Raw genomic sequence first — 27,220 nt, 5'->3', positions numbered from 1 at the left:
CAAAGAAGCCATCAAAGACTACGGTACATCCAGGAGAAGGCGTGATTAAACTTTAAATGGGATCTTTCTTTCAAGAGGTGCAGACGGTAGCCCTACTAATCTAATTAATCAGCGTCTGGGTTTGTTGTTGTTGTTTTTTTTTCTTGTTTTTATCTGCATTTCTTAACAAGTTCTTCTACCGTGTCTGGTTTGTAAGCTTTTGTGCTTACATTTCTTGGGATCCATTCCCCTGAAAGCCTCCGTCTTTTTCTGAAGGAGTGCAGTTACATGCGTCTCTTCAGAAAAAGTGACAACAGAGCCTTGCACACTGCCACGAATATTCATTCATCTTTAGTGAGTGAATCAAAAGTGAATACGGGTGCATGCACATCTTCTGCTAAATGTGGAATGAAAATGTTGCTCGTATCAGTGTGGAGTAAGCGGGTTGTTGTTGCTGTGGTGAAGTCTGCGTGTTTTTAAAGTTCTTGGGAGACAACTCACTACACATTGAATTAATTAGCCCCATTAGTTGTGACTGAATCTTCAATCTTCTTTTCACAAAGACACAGTTGAAACAATTAAGAGAATGATTTGCTTGGGCACGAGACCGTCTCTAACTGCCCACATCGCATGCATGATTGATGACATCATCTACAAGGGGAGATTTTGCAGTTTACCTGTCAATGTCTGGCATGAACCCCAGCGAGTCTGTTTCCGTTCCCGCAATGTCAAGCACGGTGTACTCGGGCGTACTGTGCCTCCACCTGCCCTGATTTTGATGCAAATGAGGAACGGCCACGTTATGCACAATTCGACCTGTGCAAAGTTTCAAAATACCAAATGCAAGAAAACTCCACCCATGCGCACAGTTACTCTCCACTTTGCGCTAGACTTGCACTCAGCACTAAACCTTTAGTCTGCAAACAGAGTACATGTCGTCTACTGGCAAAAGGACAGTACAACCACAACTAGAAGTAGAATTTAAACAGACTCGCCCAGAATTTATGGCGCGAAAGCCATTGGTGGTGTTTCTATGTCATCATAAATCATACTGTTTCAAATTTTACTGTTGCACTTGACTGGATCCTTCATTTCCTGGTACAGGACTAACTCTTGCTGGTACATTTTCATAAAAAGAAGAGTTATTCTGTTGATGTTTCATTTTAAAATGTCAAAATCGGTTTCTGTTTACACTAAACCTAAGCAGTTTGTTTTGCCTTTTGTTCTGTTACTGTACCGTATTTGAATCAAGTGAACGCCAACAACCCAAGGTACGTTTAAGTTAATATCACCCAAAGGTGCCTTTGAGACTTTCAAGGTTTCACCCCAAAAGGTAACTGCCACTGCGCCGCCATCTTTTGATTTTTTTCCCCCAATGAATGAATTCATTTTAAATGTCACGAGCTTTTACTCACTTGTAGAAATATGCAGTGACAGTCGTTGCCCCTGCAGAGGGGTGGAGGAAATTGTCTAACGGGGTTTAAGAGTCAACCTGCTACGAGACCATAAGGCTGCTGTCACCTTAACACGCACTATCGTGACTAGCAGTCCTCAGCATCCTGTATTAGATTGCGCGCGCGCGCGCCACATTTGCAGTTTGTGAGCGCGTGTCAGCCTGCATGGGAGGGGTCCTCCTCTGCTGAAGTGCGGAGGCAGCGGCGTGCTCGCGCGCGTTTATGTATGTGCATGCACAGTGAGTCATCTCCGTGAATGAAAACAAGACGACGGCGTTGGAGTGGGAGGAATTGGAAAGTAACCTTCGTAAAGGTGGCGAATGTGGCAATGCAAACGTGAGCGAGCTGTGTTGACGCATAATCTCGCCCGCCCCGCTGCTTCTGTGGGGGCAGAAGAGCCATCCTAGACCTAAAGTCAAATCCTGGAGGAGAGATTTACGACTGATCCGCTGCACCTTCACTTGGCATTTTTTCCTCCTTTTTTGGAGGGGCGGCGCATCATTCATTGGAAAGGAACGACAAGCAGAGGACCACATTTTTTTTAAAGAGTTTCGACTGAAGAAAAAAAAAAATTAGGAGCGCCACCGGGCACCGTTTGATGCGTTTTGACGCGGGAGACATCACCTGAGTGAGTCGACTATTTGATCGCAGTCGTTCCGCCGCAGATCTGGAGCGATGACAAGCGCACCGCTGGTTCCACGGTCCGCCTGCTGACGGTACCGGGCCAGGATGGGAGAGAGGTCTGCCGCTGTCAGGATCTCGAAGCAGCCGATTTTTCAATGGAGGAGGAGAGCGACACCCGAAAAATTAACAGCAGCTTCCTTCGCGACCACAACTATGCAACAGAAGGTATTTTACGTCCACACACTGCGCGCTTCTTTCCGATCGGCGGGACCGATGAACGAATCTACAATGACAAAATTTGTGCAGTGATTCAAATGCAATGACACAAGACCGCATCGAGCATCATCGGGGAGTTGCCTGGTCGAGAATTGGAGATGATGAGGTGCAGTCCAGTCAGGTTATTTTAGGATGCATGAGCCAGGCTTTAATCTGTCTACGCAAGGAAGGATAAATCTTCCAATGAGTCCATTGTGAACACGTGATGCCGTTAAAGCTCCTGAAGAACGAATGACATATATCTTGAAGCAAGTTAAAGATAAAAGACGACATTTTTCCCCAACTACTACGTTTTAGCTTGCTCATTGCTTCTGTACTGGAATGAGAGAGTAGGGAATCATTTTTATCATTTTGCGTTCATAGAAAATGGAACCAATAAATGTTAAAATGTATCCTCTCTCTCTCCCTTTTTCCATCTCTCTCTCTCACACACGCATCTATCTATCTATCTATCTATCTATCTATCTATCTATCTATCTATCTATCTATCTATCTATCTATATAGCTGATAGCTGAATACTGAACTGTTACTGCTTCTTCAGACCAATAATTCCTTGCTCCTTGGTGTGTGTGTGTGTGTGTGTGTTTCATCCTCCCTGACCATGCATCAGCTTCTTGATTATCTGCCCGTTAGCTGTTTGATGGTTAATAGTTCCCCCATGTTCCACCAATCACTTTGGCAAGCTGCTTGCTCAACATAAAAACATTGATTTAAGTTCAGCTCAGGGCATTCATTCAAATTATTTGTCTCGTTAGGGCTGCTCTGCCTCCATGTAACTAATTATGCAGATTGGTTTGTACCGTTTCATGGCTGAGGTGGGACGTGTAAGATAATAACAATAATAACTTTAACTTCCAGCAATTAAGCAAATGGACCACTACTGTCATGCATCATTTTATCATTTTTGTTCTTGGAAGATCTTTTTTTTTTTAACACAGGAGCTTCACATTACATGTCATATACACTTTACCTGCAATATTTCTCATGATGTTCTTAAATTGCTATCAACACACTCAACTCCTTCCAACCTTTCACTTTAAATACAGCATAAGTACTTTTAGCACTGTTATGAATTTGTCTTTGGTGCATTTTCAATCCCTAGATTTTATTGCTGGGTGGCTCAGAAGCCACGCTGAGGCTACAGAAATGGCAACGGTTGAAATGCTCTGTTTTCATGTCATTGCAGTTGAGTACAGTACTGGCTGACTGGGCACCCACATGCGCATAGAGCAGGAGAGTGTGAAGTGGGGGGTGGATGCGACGGATATCTTTGTTTGCGCGGAGATGAAATACTGGAGCTTCTTCCAGTTGGTCTTCCATTACAGCTCCTTAAAACGAGTCGCAGTCTTTTCCTTGTTTTGTCAAGAGGAAGTGAATGAGAAGGACACGGGTTGTAAACGACAGCCCAGCCTGTGACCCAGCTGTGCTTTTCAAACACGCCGAGCCTACTTTTGTTACATTTTATTGCTTTGATTTATGATGGTTGCAGCTCATATATCATGAGTGGGTGTGCATGTATCTATTTGCTTGCTTTCCCTAAGTGGTATGAAGTCAGACTATACAGCCAAAGAGTGGAAGAGCCGGCCGGTGCCTGTGTCTACATCCAGTCCCCCATGATTCACACCCACACATGTTCCATCCGGCCTTGTCTATTCAGACCACACACATACACACACAGAGATAGACAGGTCTCTGATGCGAGCTTGGGGGGTTTGGGGGCGGGATATCCCCCCCGATCCCCCTCACAAGTCAATGCTTGTCCATAGCAGCAAGAGCCTGCAATGTTGTCACATTTTAATGATGTCAATGGCGCTGACCTTTGCCTCGCACCAATCCCATGCCTGGTTGAGTGTGTGGGCAGTTACACTGATGAGACGAAATGTCCTGTACCTCGACATTCACAGTCACTTCCGGCGCCTCCTGTCAAAGCGTCACCGTGATTTCAATGGAGCAAAATGACATTATGGTCTCATTTAGCAAACTCGGCAACAGCCACCTGCAGATGACACATCAATCGCAAATGGCAACTGGATAGATGGGGCTGGGATTCATGACAGCATGTCTGGCTGTTAATGTGCACACTGACTTAATGTTATGCTTTTTCAACACAGACCAGTGATATATCTAATACTCACCGAAGAGGGTACAATCAATGAATAAATAAATGCGATGTAAATAGCTTCCTTGCTGTGAGGAAGGACCTATCCTAATGTCTACTTTGGTATTGATTTTTGTTCCTTTGCAGAACAATGACCTGAAGATCTCTTGGTCGGACACGTATTCCTTGCTCCCGTTTCTTTGATTTTTGCAGTTTATTCATACGACTGCAACGCGACGTGTGATGTGAACCCTTAAAAGAATGCTGAGACAGACCCCCGTATCAGAGAGCTCCCAATCTTTATTGCTCCCGCTTGTCAGAGCACCACCAGCTCAGCTTGCCTCTGCCAAGGCAAACGGCCCGGGGCTATACTTTAGGACCCCGGCATGAAAGGACTTAGTCCACCATACCCTCGGGTCCCATCCATTATTCACCACGAAACGTTCATAACACCTCGCCTCACAACATAGTGCCAGTCGAATAATGCAAGTGTGAGTATGGGGGCGATGAGGGGACTTAATGGCAAGCTGTGAAGTTGGGGCAAGTCGCACTCCTTATCCTGCAGCTGCTTTCTTGCCCTGATTAGCTGCTTATTAAGCCTGCACCTCCATGAAAATTTAATGAGAATTTATTAAAGTGTACCCGAGGCTCTGCAGCTACATAATTACAAATATATATATATACAATATATATATATATATATATATATATATATGTATGTATGTATACATTTATTTATTTATTTTTTTACTCAGCTCCGCTGTGGTTTCCTGGTCGGTTATGTGGAGCCGCAACAATGGCTACGCCATGTGTGATTCTTTCAAGTTTCTAGCCAGAAGGCTGAGCAATGTTTGATCTCCCCAAAACTCAGAAATGGGGTGCATTTTAAGAGCAGATCACTGTGTCCGTATGGGCCAGAGGACGGAATCTTGATTGTCACTGTAGAAGCATGATGCGCGACCCTTCTGCAATCATCTCGTCTTTGATTCCTTCGCCCTTGAAAACAGGATGAAAAGATCTCAGATGGAAAGCGAGAAGCAGCTTTTGTTTTATCGGTGGATTAAAATTCACTGTGCCCCCATTTCACCCCCCCCCCTCCTCCCCTTGAATGCACCACTCCTCCCACCATTCCATTTCTAATTTCCATGCAGAATCATCAAAAAAAGGTTAGAAAGCCTTTTGGTGCTTGATGTGTGGCTAAATCTATCACCAGCTTCATTCAGACGTCTGTCCCGTGTTGTGTCTGCAGTCATTTGCCATGTTTTAATGAAGTCGGAGAAATGAGGCAGTGACACTTATTTCACCCATCCCTCTCTGGAGCGTGGCGATGCCCAACACACGCACACACACACACACACACACACACACACACGCACGCACGCACACACACACACACACACACACACACACACACACACACACACACGCACACACACACACACGCACACACACACACACTCCCAAATGGACAAAAGGCGCAGTCTCGCTCTCATGGGGCTGTTGGAGGAAAAACCAGGTTAATTAGCTTGTTCACATCAGATCTTTACAAAGAGTCATGCTCCTTTTATGAAAAGAGCTGCTTTCTGCGCTCTGGCTTTGTGTGGAGCTCATAAAGCGTAATAAACCTCTTCATCGTATGGCTGTAACGCCAGTCGGTTAGCAGCAGGGTTTGTTAAAAGTTTTAATTGATCTTGATTGTAATGTGACTCTAAATGGAGGCTGTGATCAGAAAGGTGATGAATTAATGCTTGAGATGTTGCATGTGTTATACAGTGGAACCATAAAGGTCAAACACAATTGATACCAGGATGTTGGTCAAACTCTAATCTTGGGTGCATTTGAAAATGTATAGGCAATATTTCAAACGTTATTTTTTCTTCTTAAGGACATGGGAATGAAGTCCATGCCTTTAAGGCAGTGCTGGAAAATAATAGTGGGCCGACAAAATATGAAGACAAATTACACATTTTCACTTTGGGGCTTCCTCACTTTTGTGGCCAGCAGTTTAGACTATCGTGGCTGTGTATTATTTGAGGGGACGGTATATTTACACGGTTTTACAAGCTGTATACATTACATTGTTGCAAAGTTTCATTATTTTCGTTTAGTTTACAAAAATATGAGGGTTGTTAAGGTGTTTGAATGCAAAGTACACTTCCTTAATCCACGATGTAGACAATTATGATTGATTCTTTATTTTATTTTTTTGATTTCTTTTTCACCGATGGTGTTATGGCTCACCTGCCTGACTTCGTTAGAAGCGTAGGTACTATGTGCCCTGAAATTGACTGACGACCATTCAAGCGTGCAGTCTGCCTTTCCTCCAAAGTCAGCTGGGAAAGGCCCAAGCAGCTATGACCCTGAACAGGATCAGCGTTCCCTTTTACACAAGATTTACTTTTAGCAATTCTCAACTCAAACACTGAATGTAATTCAGTATTTTTGTGATACTGTGTGATAATCGGTAGGACGTCTGAAGAGAATGGTTGTTAAAACACCAAGGGCCCTAATATCATTTTGGGGGCAAGTCTACCGCAAAGCACATATTTTGCTTGACTTTTTGCTGGTAGAATCGGGCGTAATGGGACGTTCACACCGCACTGCAAAATAAACCTGGTTTTGACAAGTCTAAAGTTTCGACTTTTTGTGACAAAATTTGCAGATGCGCTGGGGGGCTGGGGGGGGGTGAGTCATAAACCCCTAGTGACAAGTAACAAGTCTAACAAATTCACCAACAGCTTGTAGTACTCCATTACCCCTGCATGAAAATGACGACGTGCCATTTTTACACTGAGCACAGATCACTTTCTGTTACCAAGTTATCGGATGACTCGGGGCGAAAAACCCAAATGGGCACAACACAACCCCAAAGAGGCTAGAATAGACTTGCGCTGGCACAAAAACGAAGTTCCTCCTGTTTTTACGCCGAGCGCACGAGCGCCAGTCTACCAAAATACAACTCTGAAAGGCTTCATACGTGACCCTTTGGTGAATTAGTATTCAAAACAAAGTGGCGATCGAATCTACCTTTTGGAGATCGCTCTGCCCCCATATGGCTCCATTATCCACTTATTAAAACTCCTTTGTCCAAACTGGTTTTAGTTCCCCCCCACCACGTACACACACACACACACACACACACACACACACACACACACACACACACACACACACACACACACACACACACACACACACACACACACACACCAGTTTTCCAGGTTAACAAACATTTTTTTTTCCCATGTTTGGCAGAAAAATCCTGAGAAACTGATTTAACATGGAAACGATTGGGGCCTTCTGCTTCAAATGTCTTCATACAGTGACTATTGTATATCCTCATGCTCACAGGCCTTGTTGAGGACGTTACCTGGCTTGGGATAAATGTTGACAAAAATCCAAACGCTGTTAATCCCCCATAGAACTGAGCTGTAAGATTCATTGATTGCATAATGTGCATCTTGTCACATCCCGCCTTGATTACTGCAACGCTCTCCTCTTCGGCCTACCTCAAAAGTCCCTTCATAAAATCCAGCTGGTCCAAAACGCCTCTGCTCGCATCATCACAAAAACATCTTCCCAGCAGCACATCACCCCCGTTCTCCAACAGCTTCACTGGCTCCCTGTCCAACATCGCATCAATTACAAACTGCTTCTATATACATATATGGCCATCCACAACCTGGCCCCTCCTTACCTATCCGACCTTCTCCAGGTGCATATCCCCTCTCGCTCCCTCAGATCCTCGTCCTCCCTCCGCCTGTCAGTGCCCCCTGCCCGACTGAGCACCATGGGAGCCAGAGCCTTCAGTCACGCTGCTCCAAAGCTCTGGAACAACCTACCTCCGGACCTCCAAAACTGCACACCTCTTTCCACTTTCAAGTCCCGTCTAAAAACACACCTGTTCAGGATTGCCTACAACACATAGCTCTTCCATTTCCTATGTTTTTATGATTTTATGATTTTATGTCCTGTTTTTATATAATATCTCGTTTACTAATTTTTACATTGTATTTTCTTATTGTCTGTACAGTGTCCTTGGGTGGCATGAAAGGCGCTTTTAAATAAAATGCATTATTATTATTATTATTATAATAGCAGTTTCAAGTTTTTGAGCAATTTATAGGACAAACGATTATTCCTCAAAATGTCGCTTTACCAGATTGTGCAGCTTTTTTTGGACTGTCAAATTTTGAGATACCTTGCATTCTGTGCCCCTTGATAAAAAGGAAAAGATGGTGACATGCATACTGCATCGTGAGAGGGAAGGGAGCGTGACGTGAATTATCCCCACGAGTCTGATCCTTTGACGTAGGCAGCTCAACAAGGGCGTTTTAATCCTGCCCTCGCCACGTCTATAACAAAGCATTCGCATCACTCCATGTTGCTCTCTGGATTGACAGCGCGTACAGAAATACTATCTATGCAGCCATACAATTGTCTCATGGTGAGACTGGCTCAAACCTCGGTTTGTGTTCCAACCTGGACTGGATTTCAGAGGCAAGTGTTGTCTCGAGGTAAGCCAGGGTGCGACTATTTACGCCTGGGTCTTTACCAACGAGAGGATCTGTAGGATCATTTATTGACCTACTTAGAGCAACAAGCCAACAACTCTACCCATACTGATTACTCTTCCCCCTCCCTCCTCTGCATCACTAACAATTCTCTGGGTGTGGTGTCCCTTTTTGTTTGGCTGATGGATGCAGCATACACTGGTGTCTATAAATACATTCAATATCCCTGCCCCTTGCTTATTCTCCTGACTCCGCATTGCATTTCACAATCAATAATACATACCTCCCATATAGTTCCATCTAGTTAGTTGGACTCGCAAATCCATATTGAATGGTAGGCGTGGGCAATTTTTAGATTGGTGAATGGAAACAGGAAGAGATTTATAGCAGCTCATCAGATCGCAACAGCAGACCGACACGTTGTGTGATTACTGTTGATGGATGTGGTTATGTCAAGCAAGAAGCACTGACCAGTCCATGGCAGACCTGGCTGGACACAATTTATGGCCTTTATCTGTTTCTGGTGTGCTGATGAACCACACATGTGTGTATTTGTGTGTACACTGTATAATTACATGTGAGGTTCAGAATCACCACTGTGCTATTCATTTCCCATGCACCTACTGATAATTACAAATTGGAATTCACTGACTTGCAATTGATCTGTCATGAGTGGTCGAGTCGTAAAAGACATTCTCTTGTTTTGTCTTGTTGTGATAAAAAACGTTTTCCAATGTACACAATACATTTGATAGGCTCCAGCACGCTGGCGACCCTCATGAGCATAAGCGGATTAGAAAATGGATGGATGGATAAGACATTGTTCCGTTGCTACTCGCAGTTTGGTCTTCGTGGCTTCATAATATCATGGTTTTTAAAAAAAAATTGTGACACATCATTGACTACAGTTTTACTTTGCTATTTTATGCATTTTATTGCTATTTTTCTTCTTTTAATTAGTCAAAAATGTTGGGGTTTTTTTTGTTTGTTTTTGATGGGGACTTTATTATTATTATTATTATTATTATTATTATTACTATCTATTTTTTTTTCTTTTAAATTCTTTTACAAAAACCGAAACGATGAACATTTGAACTCGTTGCCCCCATGTTTTCAGCATTGTGGGTGTTTGTGGAAATATGCTCTGAGCGTGAACTCAGCATTTTGTGTTATTCGGTGCCATTCACAGTGCCCCCCCCCCAAAAAAAAAAAAAAAAAAAAAAAGAGTACCAGAGACCAGTGCGTTCGCCAGTACAGATGGAAACAGTTCAAGCACAAGCTGCAGATTATGGACCGTGTTCAAAAATTAATGTGAGTGGAGCACACAGCACACGAGGACAATGAAATGTCCACTTACTACCTAAAGTTTTTCTTTTTAGTTTAAAATGTCTTACCTTAACGAGAATCGCGTGTTATAATTTAGCCAAAACAACAAATGGTGGATTAATGCAACTTTTGGTGCAATAAATCCTTGTTGTGGTTGTACCCCTGAGTACCATTGTTGTTTTTGTTCTTGTTTTGTTCTTCATCTTCTCCTTTTTCTTCTTCTTCTCCTTCTTTATCTTCTGAATGGAAGACAAAGAAGGACCAAAAGTAGAAGGACTTATAGTGCTGTTATTTAGTCTTTATTTTACATATATTATGTGTAACAAGTGCTTAGAAAAGTGGAAACTGTGTGTGAGGGCTCGCAATGGCTTAAATGGGGCATAAACCCAACACCAAAAAGTGAATCTTTACTTTTCTGAATTTCACCAAATTGCAAGGGGCACATAGAACATATCATCCTCGAAATGTGTGGGAAACACAACACCTTTTCTTCCTGGATTTTCACATTTTTTTTGTGGAGCCAGAATTTGGTCAATCAACAAATAAAAATCCTTTTGAATTGAAAACTTGACAAGGTTATAAATCACTTTGGGATTCAGTCAATCAAATCCAAATTCCATCAGTGCCTGAGATAGAATAGACCTTGTCTACTTTGAATACATTTGCATGCAGAGGGCAGGAAAAACTCATTTAGGGGTTTCATCTTGAGTTTCGGCTTGACTGACTTTTGCTATCTGTTCATTATGTGAAATGACTTAAGTATGTATTGGTGTGTAAAGTTGCTAAATGGCATCCATCCATTACTGTTTCCCCTCTGATTTAATGGGTTAATGATGAGGAGGAGCGAGGGAGGACTAAGGGGAGTGAGAGAGAGAGATTTAAAAGGCTTGAAAAGAAAACCTTGGATGTTAAATGCTATCTGATTCATGCGCCAATGGCTTTGGCCTGATGCACGTATATGTGTGTGTGTGTGTGTGTGTGTGTGTGTGTGTGTGTGTGTGTATGTGTGTGTGTGCGTGGAGACCTTCAGATGCACAAAGAGAAAGCTGCATTTGTACGAGTGTGCCACTTGTGTGTCAGTGACTCGCTGGTGTTTTTGCAAAAGGTTATTAGTTTCCTACTTGAATTGTGATTGGGCCTGACTGGCCCCCACCCCGTGCCTACTCTGAATAGGCTTGAACAATAACCCATCAGCAATTCAACAAGGCCATGCACAGTACCATATATGAAAATATATATGTGGAGATATTATTCTCGTCCCTCACTGGCCCCTCCACTATGCTCAGCAGCTTTACATGGACAGAAACACACAGAGTAAGCTTGTTCGCAAGTAGTCTATTGCGATAACATCATCAATCCTACGCTTCCGTGAATATGAGAGCATTTTTGTAGTGTATTTCTGCACTCTTGCTGAATTTCAGCTCCCATCAGCAACAAAGTCTGAACGCTATTGGCACACATTCAACTCCTATGACTGCTGCCGCTGCTACAGATTGAAATGGTTTCCATGGTAACATTCCCCTCTCCTCTTCACAAGAAGGTCCGCAGAGGGTGTGGGGAGATACCAAACAACTAAAGCTCTTCTCTCGCGCTCTCTTCTAACAAAAAATAATTGTCCGTTTGAAACAGGGAACTGTGCTATGTGTGCCACACATACTGTGGTAGCTCTTGGCTTTGTAACCATCTCAGCCAGCACAAATATTTTCTTGTGGTAGGAGCGGATAAGCTACAGCATTTTAAGGTGAGGTGTCTGTTATTTGCCTGGCGTACAACTACAGATCGAGAATAAGAACTCTCGGTAGAGATTTAAAAAAAAAAAAAAAACGAGTGAGTTTTGATGACCACAGGTTATATTGCCCATTTTTAGCTATCCAATTCAAAAAGCCTGCCACTCCCCCAAAAAATTCATTTACAAGATGATCTATATCAGGGGTGTCAAACTCATTTTTGTCGCGGGCCAGATTTTAGTTAGTTTCCACTGGAGGGCTGTTCTGACTGAAACCATATAAAGAAGTCAAGAATAATGGTTTATTCACCTATTGTTTAAGTTACTGTAAATGAGGGGTTTGGTAACATGAAAATTCTTACAGTATCACTCGTATTTATTCCAAATGTGAATTTGAAATTTTGGTAGTGATTTTAGCAACCAACATGAAAGTTGACATCTTTGATTTGCTTTCGCGGGCCACATAAAATGATGGGGCGGGCCAGATCTGGCCCCTGGGCCTTGAGTTTGAAAGATGCGATCTATATCCTCAGAGATGACATCGCTTAATACTTGTCGGACATCCGGAAGTTTCTGGACAGAATTGGACCCTACATACATAGACTCAGGCGCAAGACCAATAAAGTCCAAATAATGATGCTGGACAACAAGCCAGGAAGAATACATAGAAAACAAAAAGCGCTTGCACAAGGCAAGGAAAAAACACAAGCAAAAATAGCTTGTAAGAAAAATACAAGAAAGACCAAACCACGTGGAGAACAAACCGTGGATTCCCTTAAACTTACTCAGAACTGCTTATTTGAATAACAAAGAACAAACGCAATGGCAAGACGCAAAAAACGGAGAAAACATAAATCAAGACAAGAGCCAAAAATGGCACGAGAGTAATAAAAGAGCACATGAACGATTTGAACAACGCGAAATTATCCGACAGGTGAACGTGGGTCCATGAGGTCCTGAAATAGTCCCAATAATTGTGATACCTGCGGCAGGTGCGCAGCAGGAAAACTGGGAACGCCTCTGCCACCTGCTGGATGCTAACAAAACGTGATCATGACACTGCTGTTTCTTCTCTCATCGTGTTCCTTTTGTCTGCTAAAACTATAATCGATCTTGTATTGGCTCTCATTAAAATATGCCAGTGTACCAATTACGATGTTGGATACCTCTTTAATAAAGCTGCAACTGGGCTCAGATCAGGGACTTGCAAAAAAAAAAAAACCCAAACAACAACAACAAAAAAAAACAGGCCTATTAGTGTGACAGCAACATCCTTTTCAAAACACAAGAGTCTAATTATCTGACACAGGTTTGGCTGTCATTCCAGAAATAACGTTTAGGATGTCAGCCAGCCACTGACTGAATGTTTCTTTCTGCCCGAGGGTGTTTCAGATGTGTCCTCTGCGAGTTAATGCCCGTGTTCTTCGAAATTGCTCCACTGTCTAAACCACGTTTTCTTTGTTGTTGTTTTTTGTTTTAACAGTCTGATACTCCCCGTGCACATCCACTGATATTTCTCTCTCCCTTCTCTGTGCGCTGCAGCTGACATTATCTCAACAGTGGAGTTTAACTCATCGGGTGAGCTGTTGGCCACCGGAGACAAAGGAGGCAGAGTGGTTGTCTTCCAGAGGGAGCAGGAGGTAGGAAATCCCCAGAAAGCAAACACGGATCATCATGGTACTTCAATAAAGCTTCAACACGTTATTTTGGAATGTAGCTTGAAATGCAGGATGATGATATTGCATGTTCACGATCGTATTAAGAGGTGTGTATATGGTTATCTTATTTCGCTTAAGCCAAATCACACAGAGGGTGTCAGATCCCGTGAAAACTTCCTCGAGAATTAACGTGAATCAATGGTAATATACATGTATTAATGGGAATGGTGTTTCCCCATTGCGGGACAAATAAAGGATATCTTAGTCTCGAACAGAGAACTTGGTTTTGAAAAAAGAGGAAAACTAAACCATATTAATCAGATGCATTGAATAATAACAAGTTGATGACTACTGTTTACAGCAAAAAAAAAAGTTGTGAGGGAGAGAGTTAATGTATGAATATTTCCATAATGCCCCAGCAAAGATTCACATGGAAAGTTCCAAAAGTGTTTCGAGAAACTCACCCAAAAGTGCAACCCAAGTACATGAGAAAAAAGGTCCATTGTCATTCTGTGGATTTTTTTTTTTTTTAACTTTGCAGAGTAAAAGCCAGCCCCAGCGTCGAGGGGAGTACAATGTTTACAGCACATTCCAGAGCCACGAGCCGGAGTTTGACTACCTGAAAAGTTTGGAGATAGAGGAGAAGATCAACAAGATCAAATGGCTTCCACAGCAGAATGCCGCCTACTTCCTGCTCTCAACTAATGGTCAGCCACTGATTCTGACAGTCCAGTTAAAAAAAAAAAAAGGGTTGATGACACTAATGTCACAAAAATTATTTTCTCACCTGCTCGTGTGAACGTGTTTGTGTTCCACTTGGCTGAGCGTGTGCCACTGACAGAAGGCTTCAAATTGAGAGTTTCATGCATGGCTACCGCAGCGCACATAGTCACGCGCGCACATGAAATCATATCATCTCTATACTTGCGCTTCAACATCAGAGGAGGAGACGTCTCGCAGATTGTGGCCGTCATGCATGGCTGCTACGGATGCGGTGGCGCAGGGTGGAGCAGATGGCGGAGGGTCCTGCGGCGATGGCCTCACCACACTGACACAATATACACGGCGGATATTGAAAAGGGGGGGGAAAAAAAACCAGGAGCAACCTGTCTGCTGCCACCATCTTCCTCGCTGGACCGAGAAGATGAGATGTAACTGATGTCGGCGATGCAGAATTAGAACGCGCCCAGATGGCTTTTTCAGGGCGGGGAATGTCGTGCACTTGTAGATTGCTATCAGTGTCATCACAGCCTACGCCGCTATTCATCATCCTGTACCCAGCGACATGCCAGATTGGATGGCCCAACCCCCTCACATCTATCTTGGAGACAAGATTGACTCTATAGTGAGACCTTGGGATTTGAAGTGATTTTTTTTTCTTTTCTTTCCTCAGACAAGACGGTGAAGCTGTGGAAGATCAGTGAGCGAGACAAACGGCCAGAGGGCTACAACCTGAAGGATGACGACGGGCGCATCAGGGACCCGTCCACCATCACATCTCTACGAGTAAGCGTGTACAGGAAGCTCTGAACCCTCACTTGGTTTCAGTCAACATTTCTCCACCAACTTACAATATTGATTCCTAAATACACTGAAAAATGTGTTGCCAAAAGGTCAAAGAAACACACGAATTGAGCCCGAATACTTTGGTTAATAGGTCACAGCACATGGCTCCAAAAAGGCAACATTGCCATGTTATTGCATTTTTGTCGATGAGCTGGCCTTTGTGGCAACGTGTTGCACTAGTGGTTGCCCCGCAGTTTTGAGGGTTTGGGTTTGAATCTTGGCTCTGTGTGTAAGATTCTCCCTGTGCTTTCTTTGTGTGGTCTTGACTTCCTCCTTTTGGATACTTTACATTATCCATAAATGTGAGTGTGATTGGTCATTGTCCATCTGTGCACTGCAACTGTCAAGTGACCAGTCAAGGATTTATCTTGGGGCAGTGTCCAATTAGGGAACAATTAGGACAAACGTTATGGAAAATGGATGGATCTTGCCTTTGTTCCTCTTGCCAAAAGTAAGTAAGGTAAAGTTAAAGCACTCCAGGATTAAGAACAGATTGCCAACCTCCAAACCTATTTTATGCTTTACCTTTCTGATAAGAGACAGCCAAAAGTAAGAAATGAGTGATCGATATGTGCATTGAGGAAGACAGTGGAAGGATCATCTTCTCACCCACCACTCTTGTTCTCACCCCCCTTCGCCCTTTTCATGATGAGAGGGAACTCACATAGGACAGTGTGTGTCTGGGTGTGTGTCACAGTAGATTAGCGCTGTGTTCAGCGTGTCTGTACTTCTTTGTCTGGCTAGCCAGGGGATCACAGAGACAGAGAGGACAGGCTGTGACTGTGGAAATCCCGTTTGCATGTGCACAGGGGATAGATGGGAGGAGTGGGGGGGGGGGGGGTAAAGTGTTGCTGAAATTTCATTCCGTATTTCGGGTGTGGTGCTGCATTTTGCACGGTTGAGAGAACTGCAGAATATTGCACCGAGTCTCCCGTAAGGAGAAAGTTTATCGAGAAGGGCGATGGGTCAGCGGAACAGTGTAAGTGTCAGCGTAGGGGGTCTGTGGGTTAATGTGCGCTCCGTCTCTCTGGAAAGCAAGTGAAAGCACATGAAAATGAAGTGATGCCCGTGGAGCCCCGGCAGCCTGCTGAGCTGGTGCGCCTCTCTGTCGGTGCCGGCGTCGGACAAGGAAAAAAAGAGAGAAGAAGCAGTCCATTTGTTCTGCACGCTTGCTCCCCTCCGCTCCTTCTTTGTCTGGGTTTTATCTGGTTGGTGGGGGGTGGGGGGGGGCCGTGTTCAGGCAGGGACTGGGGGATCTTTGAAGCAGCAACTGTTTCTATGCATGTCTCGGTGTGCGTGTGCAAACGTGAGCGTGTGTTTGCATGAGCATTAATGCTAATTCTGGACAGTTTAGTTATCATCCCTCAGCAGGTCTTATTTAGCGCCTGAGGCTATCTTTCTCTTCTAAAGTTTCACCCTTTACTTCCTTTCTTGCTAGCACGTGCACCAAGAAAACAGAGCAGACTATTTGAGCTCATGTGTGTGTGAGCAGCAGAGATGTTCACGGTCCGATTGAGGCAGCTCATCAAACAACCCAGAGCGCGCGCATGGCTCCCTGCCCTTCATTAAGACATATGCAGTAAATGTCATATGAATCCCTACAATTACAAGGTTGTGTTTCACGCAGACACAACGTGTCTGGTTACACTTTGCATATGTTGCCGCCTGCGATAAAAAAACAAAACAAAGAAACAAATAAACAGACCTCTAGCAAAGCCAGAGAAGATGAATGATCATATCAGTGATATTGGGTAAGCCTTCAAAACATTTATTTTCTGATTGTTTTTTTTTTTTCGCTCCATCTTTCCAGGTGCCGGTGTTGCAACCGATGGATCTGATGGTTGAAGCCACAGCCAGGCGAGTGTTCAGCAACGCCCACACCTACCACATCAACTCCATCTCCGTGAACTCTGACCTCCAGACCTTCATATCCACCGATGACCTCCGAGTGAACCTGTGGAATCTGGAGATCACTGATCGCAGCTTCAGTATCCTCTTTGCTTACTAAGTTTCGAATCTCGGGATTCCGGGCCGCATCGTAAATTCATACTTGACACAAAAGCGGAACGCTGAGCAGCTGCAGTTCTTCCTTAGATCTCGTCTTTCAGACATTGTGGACATAAAACCCGCCAATATGGAGGAGCTGACCGAAGTGATCACCTCAGCAGAGTTTCATCCCCAGCAGTGTCACACTTTTGCATATAGCAGCAGCAAGGGCTCAATAAGACTTTGTGACATGAGGCAAGCTGCACTCTGCGACAAGCATTGCAAATGTAAGAACCGCCAGAGAACATTTATGGGTAAAATGCTTTGAAATGTCATCGCAGAACACCACATCACACCATCATCCATTTTTTAATTTCAAATTTCAGTGTAAGGACATACATGCAGAGGTTTATGATGGCATTCTGTTCCGATGGAAGCAACGTAACCCAAATTTATCTGTAATTTGGACTCGCCCATGCTAACATGCTGGTAAAGGCCCAATTCTAATATTGACATGACAAAAAAAAAAATTAACCATAACAGCATAGTTTATTTGGATCTAGATCTTAAATACAATAAAGCTTAATACGCTAAGGCTTCATTTTAATTGCCGGATATTTAGTTTATTTTGTGAGATGATAACATACAACATGAGACATTGGAATAAAGACAAATTCCAAGTTGTGTTTTAAATACAAGACATCATTGTGCGCGTGGTGTTATATTGTTGCAAATTATTGTGAAATGCGAAATAAAAAGATGGAGCTTGAGGGAGAAAAGCACATGCGGTGGCACACACTCGCAAAACAACAGTTCTATTTTTTTCAGCTCGGCTATGTGTGGCTGTGACATGGAGCCGGTCCTCTGTTCAATATGCCGCCACTGATAACCCATCAATAAATCCTAGTGTGTGTCTTAAACAATGAATGGCCAAGCCTCTGAGGCTTAACATCACATGCAGGCGCTTTAGTTGAATGAATAATGAATCCATTGACATTTTAAGCGAGAGAATCGATAGCTGGAGAGCAATCGCATTAGGCTTTCGTGGACACACCTTTGTTGTCCAATAATGTCTGTCGTTTCCTCCGATGGATTGTTGTGCTCACTGGGGTGTGTTAACTAACACAGCCTGTTGGGATGCACGTTCCATTTTTGTTTAGTAGGAAATCTTGGAATTGTGAGGAAAGTGAAAGCACAAACAGCATGCACATGTGCACTGCAGGTGGGTGTTAGCCTCGAGCCAGCACCGGTAGTATTGACCCTCCGATAAAAATGCATATGTAGCCTCATGAATGCTAGCATTCCACACAATAACTTTCCAAGTATTACCACAAAATAAAAATAAAAGCATATTAATCGTAGTGCACTCGCTCCCACATACGCACGGCTATAAATCACAGAGGTGAAATTAATCAGTGTTAGCAATGAGATGAATGGACGGATGAGAGAAGGATGAACAGAGGGAGACGAGAATGCCAAAGATAGTGAGCCCCAGGACAGAAAGAAACAGAGCGACCAGCCCCCTCCCCTGGCAACTCCCCTGGAAGCCTATTATGTGCCCCCAGAGGGGGGCGCGGGGCAGAATACAAGCCAAGGACGCACACACACGCGCATATAAACATGCATCACTGACAAACACGTAATTCCAGTGGGGCTCGAATGGCCCAACACTTAGACATTGAGTTGTTTTTTCTTATTTTTAGTCCAGTGGTTAGCACGTCGGCTTCACAGTGCAGAGGTACCGGGTTCGATTCCAGCTCCGGCCTCCCTGTGTGGAGTTTGCATGTTCTCCCCGGGCCTGCGTGGGTTTTCTCCGGGTGCTCCGGTTTCCTCCCACATTCCAAAAACATGCATGTCAGGCTGATTGGACGCTCTAAATTGTCCCTAGGTGTGAGTGTGGGCGTGGATGGTTGTTCGTCTCTGTGTGCCCTGCGATTGGCTGGCAACTGATTCAGGGTGTCCCCCGCCTACTGCCCGAAGACGGCTGGGATAGGCTCCAGCACCCCCCGCGACCCTAGTGAGGATCAAGCGGTTCGGAAAATGGATGGATGGATGGATATCCCCTTCTACCCCCCCCCCCCACCCCCTCTCATTTTTCCATCCCTCACTCCGCATCCCTCATTAGACTCCCCACTGGCACATCACAGTATCCAGGGAGATGGGAGGTGGGCAAGAATGGAGGTGGGGGGGAGGTGAGGAATCGTGGGAGTGCAAAAGAGGAAGAGGAAGAGCGGAGAACAATAACTTGACAGCTCACGGTGGAATGTCTGGCTTTCATCTCCTGCGCGCAGATGAGCAGCTGCCAGAATCAATATGAATCATAACCAATATTTACCCATCATGCTGACCCTTGGCTGTCTCGCTCAGCGCGCGCGCACACACACACACACACACACACACACACACACACACACACACACACACACACACACACACACAAGGGAATGCAGCTGGTGCCGAATATTCCGGCATTGTTGTGCTCTCATTGTCAGCGGCTAACGCCTCCGCAATGAAACCCCAGCATGATGCAATGTCAAATATGCTCTCTTTGTTAAAAATATTTGCACTTTCTTTTTTTTTTTTTTGTCTTATATAGACTTTGAAGAGCCAGAGGATCCCGCCACCCGTTCCTTTTTCTCCGAAATCATCTCATCCATCTCCGACGTGAAGTTCAGTCACAATGGTCGCCACTTGATGACGAGGGACTACCTCACTGTGAAGGTGTGGGACCTGCAAATGGAGAACAAGCCGCTCGAGACGTACCAGGTATGCATGAGTACAACCATCTCAATGTTGCGATGAAATGCAATCACCGCATATTGATTTTAGACTCATCGGCATAATCCCGCTTCACTGTCACCCTGCGAGCACGCCCTATTTAGTGATCAAGCCGAGACTGCTTATTGAACCCCTGTCCTGTGTGAAGACAGATTGCGATGCTACTGAATCAAACTAAAGGGCAAAACCTCCCACTGTGGCCGGTCACACGGGTCACTTCCACACTGCCTGATCAAGGGGGAAGCTATCTGAGGGCAGATCATGATTGATAAGACGTCCGTAGGGCTCAAGGGATTTCTCAGCCCAATTCCCTCCCCACCTGCTGCCCGTATCGCCCTCGTCACCGGGTCTGCAGGGATTAGCCGGATGTCGAGGGTGTGCACATGCAGTTTATGGGTGTTTGCTTGTCCACTTTGGAGGCAGCGCTGTGGAAAAGTGTGGCCATAATTCAACAAGTTGACCTGAACACAAAAGCACAAGTGGGACAAAATAGAATGCTTGCTTTTCACTCTAAACACTCACAAGTGTAAGCTACACGTCTTTGAAGCTTTTCAAGACTGACGCATTAATAGTCACAAGATTCGAAAGTGAATTCCACATACACACTTTCAAAGGACTCGTTGCAAATCTTCAGTGTTTGGAGTTCCAGAAGAGTGGAATAGTGTCCTGTGTGTGCAAGTAGCCCAAAATCAATCACTTCTCCACAGGGACATTTGACAGACCAACATCTTTCATATTCTTACAATATCCGAAGTAAAAATCTTCAGTTTTGTCAGTGTGCCGGCATTATGGGGTTTTATTTTTATTTTTTTGCGGTTTTGAGGCGAATTGGGCTGCTACAAAGGTCAGATGTGCATCTATGATACAAGCCCTCATGTGTCATTTTCTAATCAGGGCTTGAACACAGAGACTATCTTGCGACTCCTGTTTTTTGTGTTTATTTTCCAGGTTCATGACTACCTGCGGGGCAAACTTTGCTCCCTCTATGAGAACGACTGCATCTTTGACAAGTTTGAGTGTGTCTGGAATGGATCAGACAGGTGAGATTCCCTTCATGCAGACATTCACCTCCCATCAGACTGTAAATTCCACTAACACTATTCTGCCTCTCTCTCCTCCCTAACTCAGCGTCATAATGACTGGCTCCTACAACAACTTTTTCCGAATGTTTGACCGGAACACCAAACGGGATGTCACGCTGGAAGCATCCAGAGAAAACAGCAAGCCAAGAGCCATTCTTAAACCTCGCAAGGTACAAGCAGCACCTCACACGTACTCTTTTCAAAACAATACGCATGCAGTGGAACCTTCCAAGTCGCAATCTGTTCAACAAACCCTTATTCCAATGAAGTTGGGAGGTTTTGTAAAACGTAAATTAAAGAAATTAGAGAATGATTTTACCCCTTTCAGGGACAGTGGTTACTACAGTGGACAGGTTATCATGTTATCGGGTTACAGGGTTCATCCTTCTAACCGAGGGGTGTCAAACTAATTTCACACTGTGGGCCGCATACGGCCTCGGTAGATGTCAAGTGGGCTGAGATTTATAAAGAAAATAATTGTTAAACCATTTACACATGTGCATATAAAATCTAAATTTAATCCCTGCCTACACTTTACAAACTAAAGAGGAAACAGCTGATAATCATTGAATTGCATTTTATTAAAAATAGTCATTCCGTGTCTTTTATGCATTTTTTTCACTTTTAAATTATCCTGCGGGCCTGATCGCACCTCCTCGGGGGGCCGGTTCCAACCCGCGGACCATATGTTTGACACCCATGTTCTAACCGATTTTCAATCAATTAAACTACAATGATGAGATATTTAATGCTCAAATAGATGAATTTATTTTTTTGTTCAGATTCACTCAATTTTGAATTTAATACCTGTAGCATGTAAAAAAAAAAAAAAAAAAAAAAACAAGCTGGGACCGGGTCGTGTGTTACATCACCTTTCCTTTTAACAGCACTCACTAAGCATTTGGGAACTGGGAACAAAAATTATTGAAGTTTTGTAGGGGAAATTATTTTCTATTTGTACAACTGAACTCTTCTTAATAAAAGTGTGAGTAACATATGGACGACACTGGAGACGAAAATTTTTTTGAATGTACTTTGTGTGTTTTAAATATTTATTGAATTCAGCGATTCTTTCACGTAATGTAGAGAGGCCGCGTATTCACAAGTGGTTCTTCACTTTGAGAACTGCACTGCCTTACAAGTAACTACTGGCTGTGGAAAATAACATACTTTGGGGCATTGCTCCCATCTATGGGTCTTTTTTTAATGTATTTTATTTGGTCTCTCAGATTGGAACATGTTAAGGGTTCACTGTACCGTTCTGACATTGTCAGTAAGAATAAAGCATGATTATTGCTGAAAAAGCGGGCTTTCAATACTCCTCTGTGTTGTATATAATCATAACGTGCAAGTGTTGATAATGTTGCGGCTTGCTCGGTGTATGCAAAGGCTGTAAAACTACTCCTCCCTGATCGGCGGTGCTGTTCTGCAGGTGTGCGTGGGCGGCAAACGCAGAAAGGATGAGATCAGCGTGGACAGCTTAGACTTCAGTAAGAAGATCCTTCACACCACGTGGCACCCACACGAGAACATCATCGCCGTGGCGGCCACCAATAACCTTTACATCTTCCAAGACAAGGTCAACTAAAGCTTACAGACAGAACAGGGACATTAGGATGACAGAGAAACAAGTATGGAGTCCTGATGTACATCCAGCGCCTCACTTGGGGTTGTCGCTGCTGACTTGATGCGCCCACTGAGAATGTGCAGTGTTTTCCTGGAAGTGGACGTCCAATTCTGGAATCTTGGGGGACATGACAAGGGTTTCTGGTCATTTAATTTATTTAGCCATGCTCGCACGGACAGAAGAGAACCCTTCGCAACAAGATTACAGCTGCATGAGCAGCAAGATGTAGCAAGACCCGTGAGACAAAAGGGGGAGGGCGGGCAATGCAATGAGCAAAACAGAGCACGGGTGGTGGTGACTCTTTGTCATGTAGCCGGAGCGCCCTCTCTCCATCTATCTGCTGCGGTGCATGTGAGGCATCAGTTTGGACGGCACAGCCAACTGCTGAAAATTCAAAGGGCAGGGGGGAAAAAGACTGTTTTCTGCCTGCCATCAGTCTTTCTACTTTAGTCTGTGACGTGAATGAGGCTGTTTTTAATGATACTGGTCAATGAGTCTGTTTAGCTGCTGTGGTGCCTTCTTTTGGTATATGGGGGTTCAAAGTAGAGGGTGTGAGGATTGGGGGCAAGGGCGTAGGGAGTGTAAATGTTTCAAGGGTGGGTGGGGGGGGGGGTTGTTTTCTCTCCCGTCCGTCTGTTTTGAACCGAACAAAAATCGTTTTAAGGTGAAGCAATGCTTGAAGCAACAAGAATGATGATGACATCACAAGCCTGTCTGCAATGTGAGATCTCTTTACAAGTGACATGGGAAAGCCAGCTCACATCCCCGCTTCAACTGAAAGCAACAATTTGGTAAACTGTACAGAAAAAAAAGTTTGCAATTTCCACTCAAAGGAGGCTTAAAATGCATTTTTTTCATACATTTTAGCAGTTCCCAGATGACCAAATAATGTGTCTGCTTTCGTCCAAATACCGCAAGAATCAAGAATTATAACACACATTGCACACCCTATTTTTTTGTCTTGCTAAAATCAGGCAGTTTTTAGGAACAAGAGTCTTGGAACGAACAAGGCTTCGGGGAGAGTGTGTGTGTCTGGCTGCTTTCTTCTACTTGGGGAAGCAGTGTGTGGGTGGGTGGGGTACTCTGGGCTTCAACTTGTGGAGGCAGCAGTTCATATTATTCCCTATTCTGTGTGTATGGGGTGCACAGGCACAAATTAAAGAATACATCTTCCATTACCTATGTCCCCTTCAAGAGACAAATTGCAATTCTAAACTGTTGCATGTGACGTAAGCCGATGAAGTTTCGATCATTGAACTTCGACAGACTGTCTGAAGCACTCGGTGAGGTCGTACTTGCTTTCCTCAATGATGTTTTCATCTCAGATTGTTTGTCTACGCCTGTTGGTGGAGTGTGGTTTCACATTGCAGGGTTGATTTTAGTACCTATCGGAGGTTTCGTGTTAAGAACCAGCGTCCACTGAGGAAAGCACTCAATAAAAAAGGTCTCAGCAAAAACTCTGTGAAATCAGGGAATTCATAACTGTACATATGCTTCCTTTAAACAGTACGACCTTGATTTGTGAAACTTTTATAGCTCAGAATGTAATAATATGAATGACCATGGCGTCTTTATGCTCACTGGACTTTTCTTTGATTAAAAAATAAGTAATAAAGATGTGCAAATTCAAACCAAGTTGTGAGTCTGTTTCTATCGAGCAGCAGGTGAGGGCGCCCCCATGTGGACACAATGGATATAATGACAATCCTTTTAAATGTAAAACGAAAAACGGCGTCCTTATTTGAGGTGGTGAGAAGTATTTCTGGGAATTTTTATTTGTAATATATGAATATATTCTTTACTAATAAATTGTGGATTAGCAAAACTTTGATGGACATTTATTGTCTAAAAGGCATACAGCAGTATTTTCACATTTGGACAACATACTACATGAATGTTGTTTTGTCTTGAAATAGTTGATTTGTCTTGAAATAAAATAAAAACTGAAATAGAATTGATTGAGTGCAGGAATAATCCTCACCACTATGTGTCAAGTCGTGTGAAATGGTCCCCACCGCTGTGTGGGCTCCTTAATTGGCCCCGTGAGAGCCCCGTCGACCGCTTTTTCTCAGCTGGGCACCGGCTGCCAATCAAACAGCAGCTTTATAAGTCACCACCCAAGCTGCACAATCGTTTCTTGGAACAAATCCACAGACAGACAGCCGCTCCCCCGAGATCACTGCCGATCGATACGGCAACATTCATTTGGTTTTATTTAATGAAATAATAATCATAAATACAGGCTCATTTTTCTTGCTTTCCTTTTGTCATTTATAACTATTTTCACTTTGTCTCTTTTTTGGGGGGAGGGAAGAGATGAACAAACTGTCTGGGAACAATTCGACGGTGATGAACAGCTCCTTAAGCAAGTGGTCGTTTAACGATGGTGGCTCCTTCCAACATTTGGACCCCGGCGAGCTGAGGGTTCTGGTGCCGGCGGTCCTGGGCATCATTTGCGTCCTGGGCTTGGCTTGTAATTTAACCGCCATGACCATCTTGTTGTCCAACGCCCACAAAGGCAAACTGTCTCTCATCAACTCACTCATCTTCAACCTGACGTTCGCCGACGGCCTGGTGCTGCTCTTCAGCGTGCCCTTCAGGGCCGCCTTCTACTCCAAAGCCAGCTGGACGCTGGGCTTGCTCGTGTGCAAGACGTCCGACTGGTTCTTACACTCGTGCATGGCGGCCAAGAGTTTTTCGGTGGCCGTCATGGCCAAAGCCTGCTACCACTACGTGTCCAACCCGACCAAGCAGGTGAGCATCCGCCTGAGTTCCATCCTGGTGGCACTGTTCTCCATCTGGCTGTCGGCTTGTGCCGCTCCTATCCCTCATTGGCTCTTTGCCAGGCTGCAACAGGGGCTACACGGGCTCATGTGCGTGCTGCGGGTCCCCCCCGAAGCATGGGGCTTCATGTCTGTGTACATAAAGGCTTACCCGCTGGGTGTCTACTGCGCCCCCCTCAGCTTTTCCCTCATGTACTTCTGGAAGGCTTACGGCCAATGCCAGCGCCGCTCCAGTAAGACTCAGAATCTGCGCACACAGATCAGGTCCAGGAAGCTCACCTTGATGCTCTTCAATCTCACCTTAGCCACTGCCATCCTCTGGCTGCCGCAGTGGGTGGTGTGGGTTTGGGAGCGCCACTCGGCAGCCGGTGGATCGCAGAGCTCCGTCTCTTCCCCGCCTCTTCTCATCACCCTCTCGGCTCAGATGCTCACCTTGTCGCTGTCGCTCGTCAATCCTCTCATCGTGCTCTCCCTCTCAGAAGAGTTCCGGGAGTGCTACCGTGGCCTGTGGAGACGCCTCACCCTGCGCAAGCAACCTCCTTCCGAGATCAAACCCGGACCTCACAAACCCACCTCGCTCCAGTCACCTTGTCCCAGACCGGAGACGTCCGGCCAGCCGAGGGGCGAGAGGAGTCTCGGATCATCAAGCACCAAGCCGGGAACCAGCAGAGATGAGCAACTGGAGCACGGCACAGCCAGAGGAGGCGACGTCGACAAAGATGGGCTCGTCTTGCCCGACGTGGAGCAGTTCTGGCACGAGAGGGAGTCCGGATCACATTTGGATGAAAATGACCCGGTGCCGTGGGAGCATCAGGATCACCAGGAGAGAAATTAACAACTAGCTATCCCTCAGAATGATCCCTGCGACACTTTCATTCTTTTCATGAATTGAATTCTGTGCTCATCTTTTGGAGATAACTAATTGTACCTTAGTACTATCTGTGAAACACATCCTTTTCATTGTTTGCTTGAAAAATGTGAAACTGCGTGTAAAGTAGACAGTTAAGCCTACGATTGTTCAGATCAGGTCCTGTTTTAATTCAACTGAGTCTTTTGCCACTTTCTTGTACCCAGCCGAAAGGTATCCGTTCAACAAATAAAAATATTGATTCAGGGCTTGACTGTACAACAGACCTCGTGTATAATTTGTCTGTTATTAAAGTGCAGTTTTTTGAAGAATGCACAGAGAAAAAAATGTTAGTTTGTTCTGTTTGGTATTGACCTTGCTACTGTTGGATGTCAATAGTCATTAGTAGGCGTAGTATTTTGCAATGTATTGCGCTTGTGGAGGTTCTGTGATTCCAGGCATGTTATATTTGCATTCATGTATGTACAAGTGACCAGCATTTAGAATAAAGTCATCCTTAATGAGTCTGCCTTATAGGTCACGTCTGTCAAACTCTTTAGGTGACACACAAGCTGGTTCATAAATGAGCGGCTGATCCCCCGCTGACATCAGTTCATTAAATATATTTTTATAAGGGCATCCGTTGGGCTTTCTAATTAGGGCTTTTCCTCTGAACTCAGATGGAGCCCGTTCAATGGACTCTGTCTCTCTCTCTCTCTCTCTGCTCCTCATTGATCTGCATGTAGCTAATGAGAGCTGTCGCAAAAACAAAACAAAACAAAACAAAACCAAAAAAATTATAAATGCTACGAATGAAAGCTGTCGGATTTGATCTAAGATGGAGGATGGTTTATTTTTGACATTTTTATGCTGCCGGCAAAATGTTTCGGCATTG

At 44.3% G+C, this 27,220-nt stretch overlaps 2 protein-coding genes across 3 annotated transcripts in view; both read left to right on the top strand.

Annotated features, from left to right (window-relative positions):
• The window catches only part of ppp2r2ba (protein phosphatase 2, regulatory subunit B, beta a), a 41,447-nt gene extending 17,121 nt beyond the window's left edge, over positions 1-24,326 (top strand). Inside the window, exons 1-10 of one of the 2 annotated variants that reach the window (XM_086100232.1) lie at positions 1,528-2,282; positions 13,541-13,638; positions 14,198-14,363; positions 15,050-15,162; positions 17,033-17,210; positions 17,331-17,495; positions 19,805-19,974; positions 20,935-21,026; positions 21,115-21,238; positions 22,501-24,326. In XM_086100232.1, the coding sequence (XP_085956358.1) occupies positions 2,213-2,282; positions 13,541-13,638; positions 14,198-14,363; positions 15,050-15,162; positions 17,033-17,210; positions 17,331-17,495; positions 19,805-19,974; positions 20,935-21,026; positions 21,115-21,238; positions 22,501-22,656 (1,332 nt within the window). In that variant the 5' untranslated portion in view covers positions 1,528-2,212 and the 3' untranslated portion in view covers positions 22,657-24,326. Of the gene's footprint in view, positions 1-1,527; positions 2,283-13,540; positions 13,639-14,197; positions 14,364-15,049; positions 15,163-17,032; positions 17,211-17,330; positions 17,496-19,804; positions 19,975-20,934; positions 21,027-21,114; positions 21,239-22,500 lie in introns of those variants that run through there. The other variant, XM_086100223.1, reaches the window with a different exon arrangement.
• A 526-nt stretch (positions 24,327-24,852) lies between these two features.
• On the top strand, positions 24,853-26,849 carry gpr151 (G protein-coupled receptor 151). The gene has a single exon (XM_086105987.1). The coding sequence runs from the start codon at positions 25,012-25,014 to the stop codon at positions 26,311-26,313; it is 1,302 nt and encodes a 433-aa protein (XP_085962113.1). The 5' UTR covers positions 24,853-25,011; the 3' UTR covers positions 26,314-26,849.
• The last annotated feature ends 371 nt before the right edge of the window (positions 26,850-27,220 follow it).

The sequence above is a fragment of the Hippocampus guttulatus genome, chromosome 2 (assembly GCF_054856545.1).
Source record: "Hippocampus guttulatus isolate MCC_2025c chromosome 2, RoL_Hgut_1.0, whole genome shotgun sequence".
Lineage (NCBI taxonomy): Eukaryota > Metazoa > Chordata > Actinopteri > Syngnathiformes > Syngnathidae > Hippocampus > Hippocampus guttulatus.
This window is presented reverse-complemented; position numbering and strand designations above follow the sequence as displayed.

Excerpts from the sequence above, each read along its gene's own strand:
- gpr151 (XM_086105987.1), top strand. The coding sequence starts at position 25,012 with ATGAACAAACTGTCTGGGAACAATTCGACGGTGATGAACAGCTCCTTA.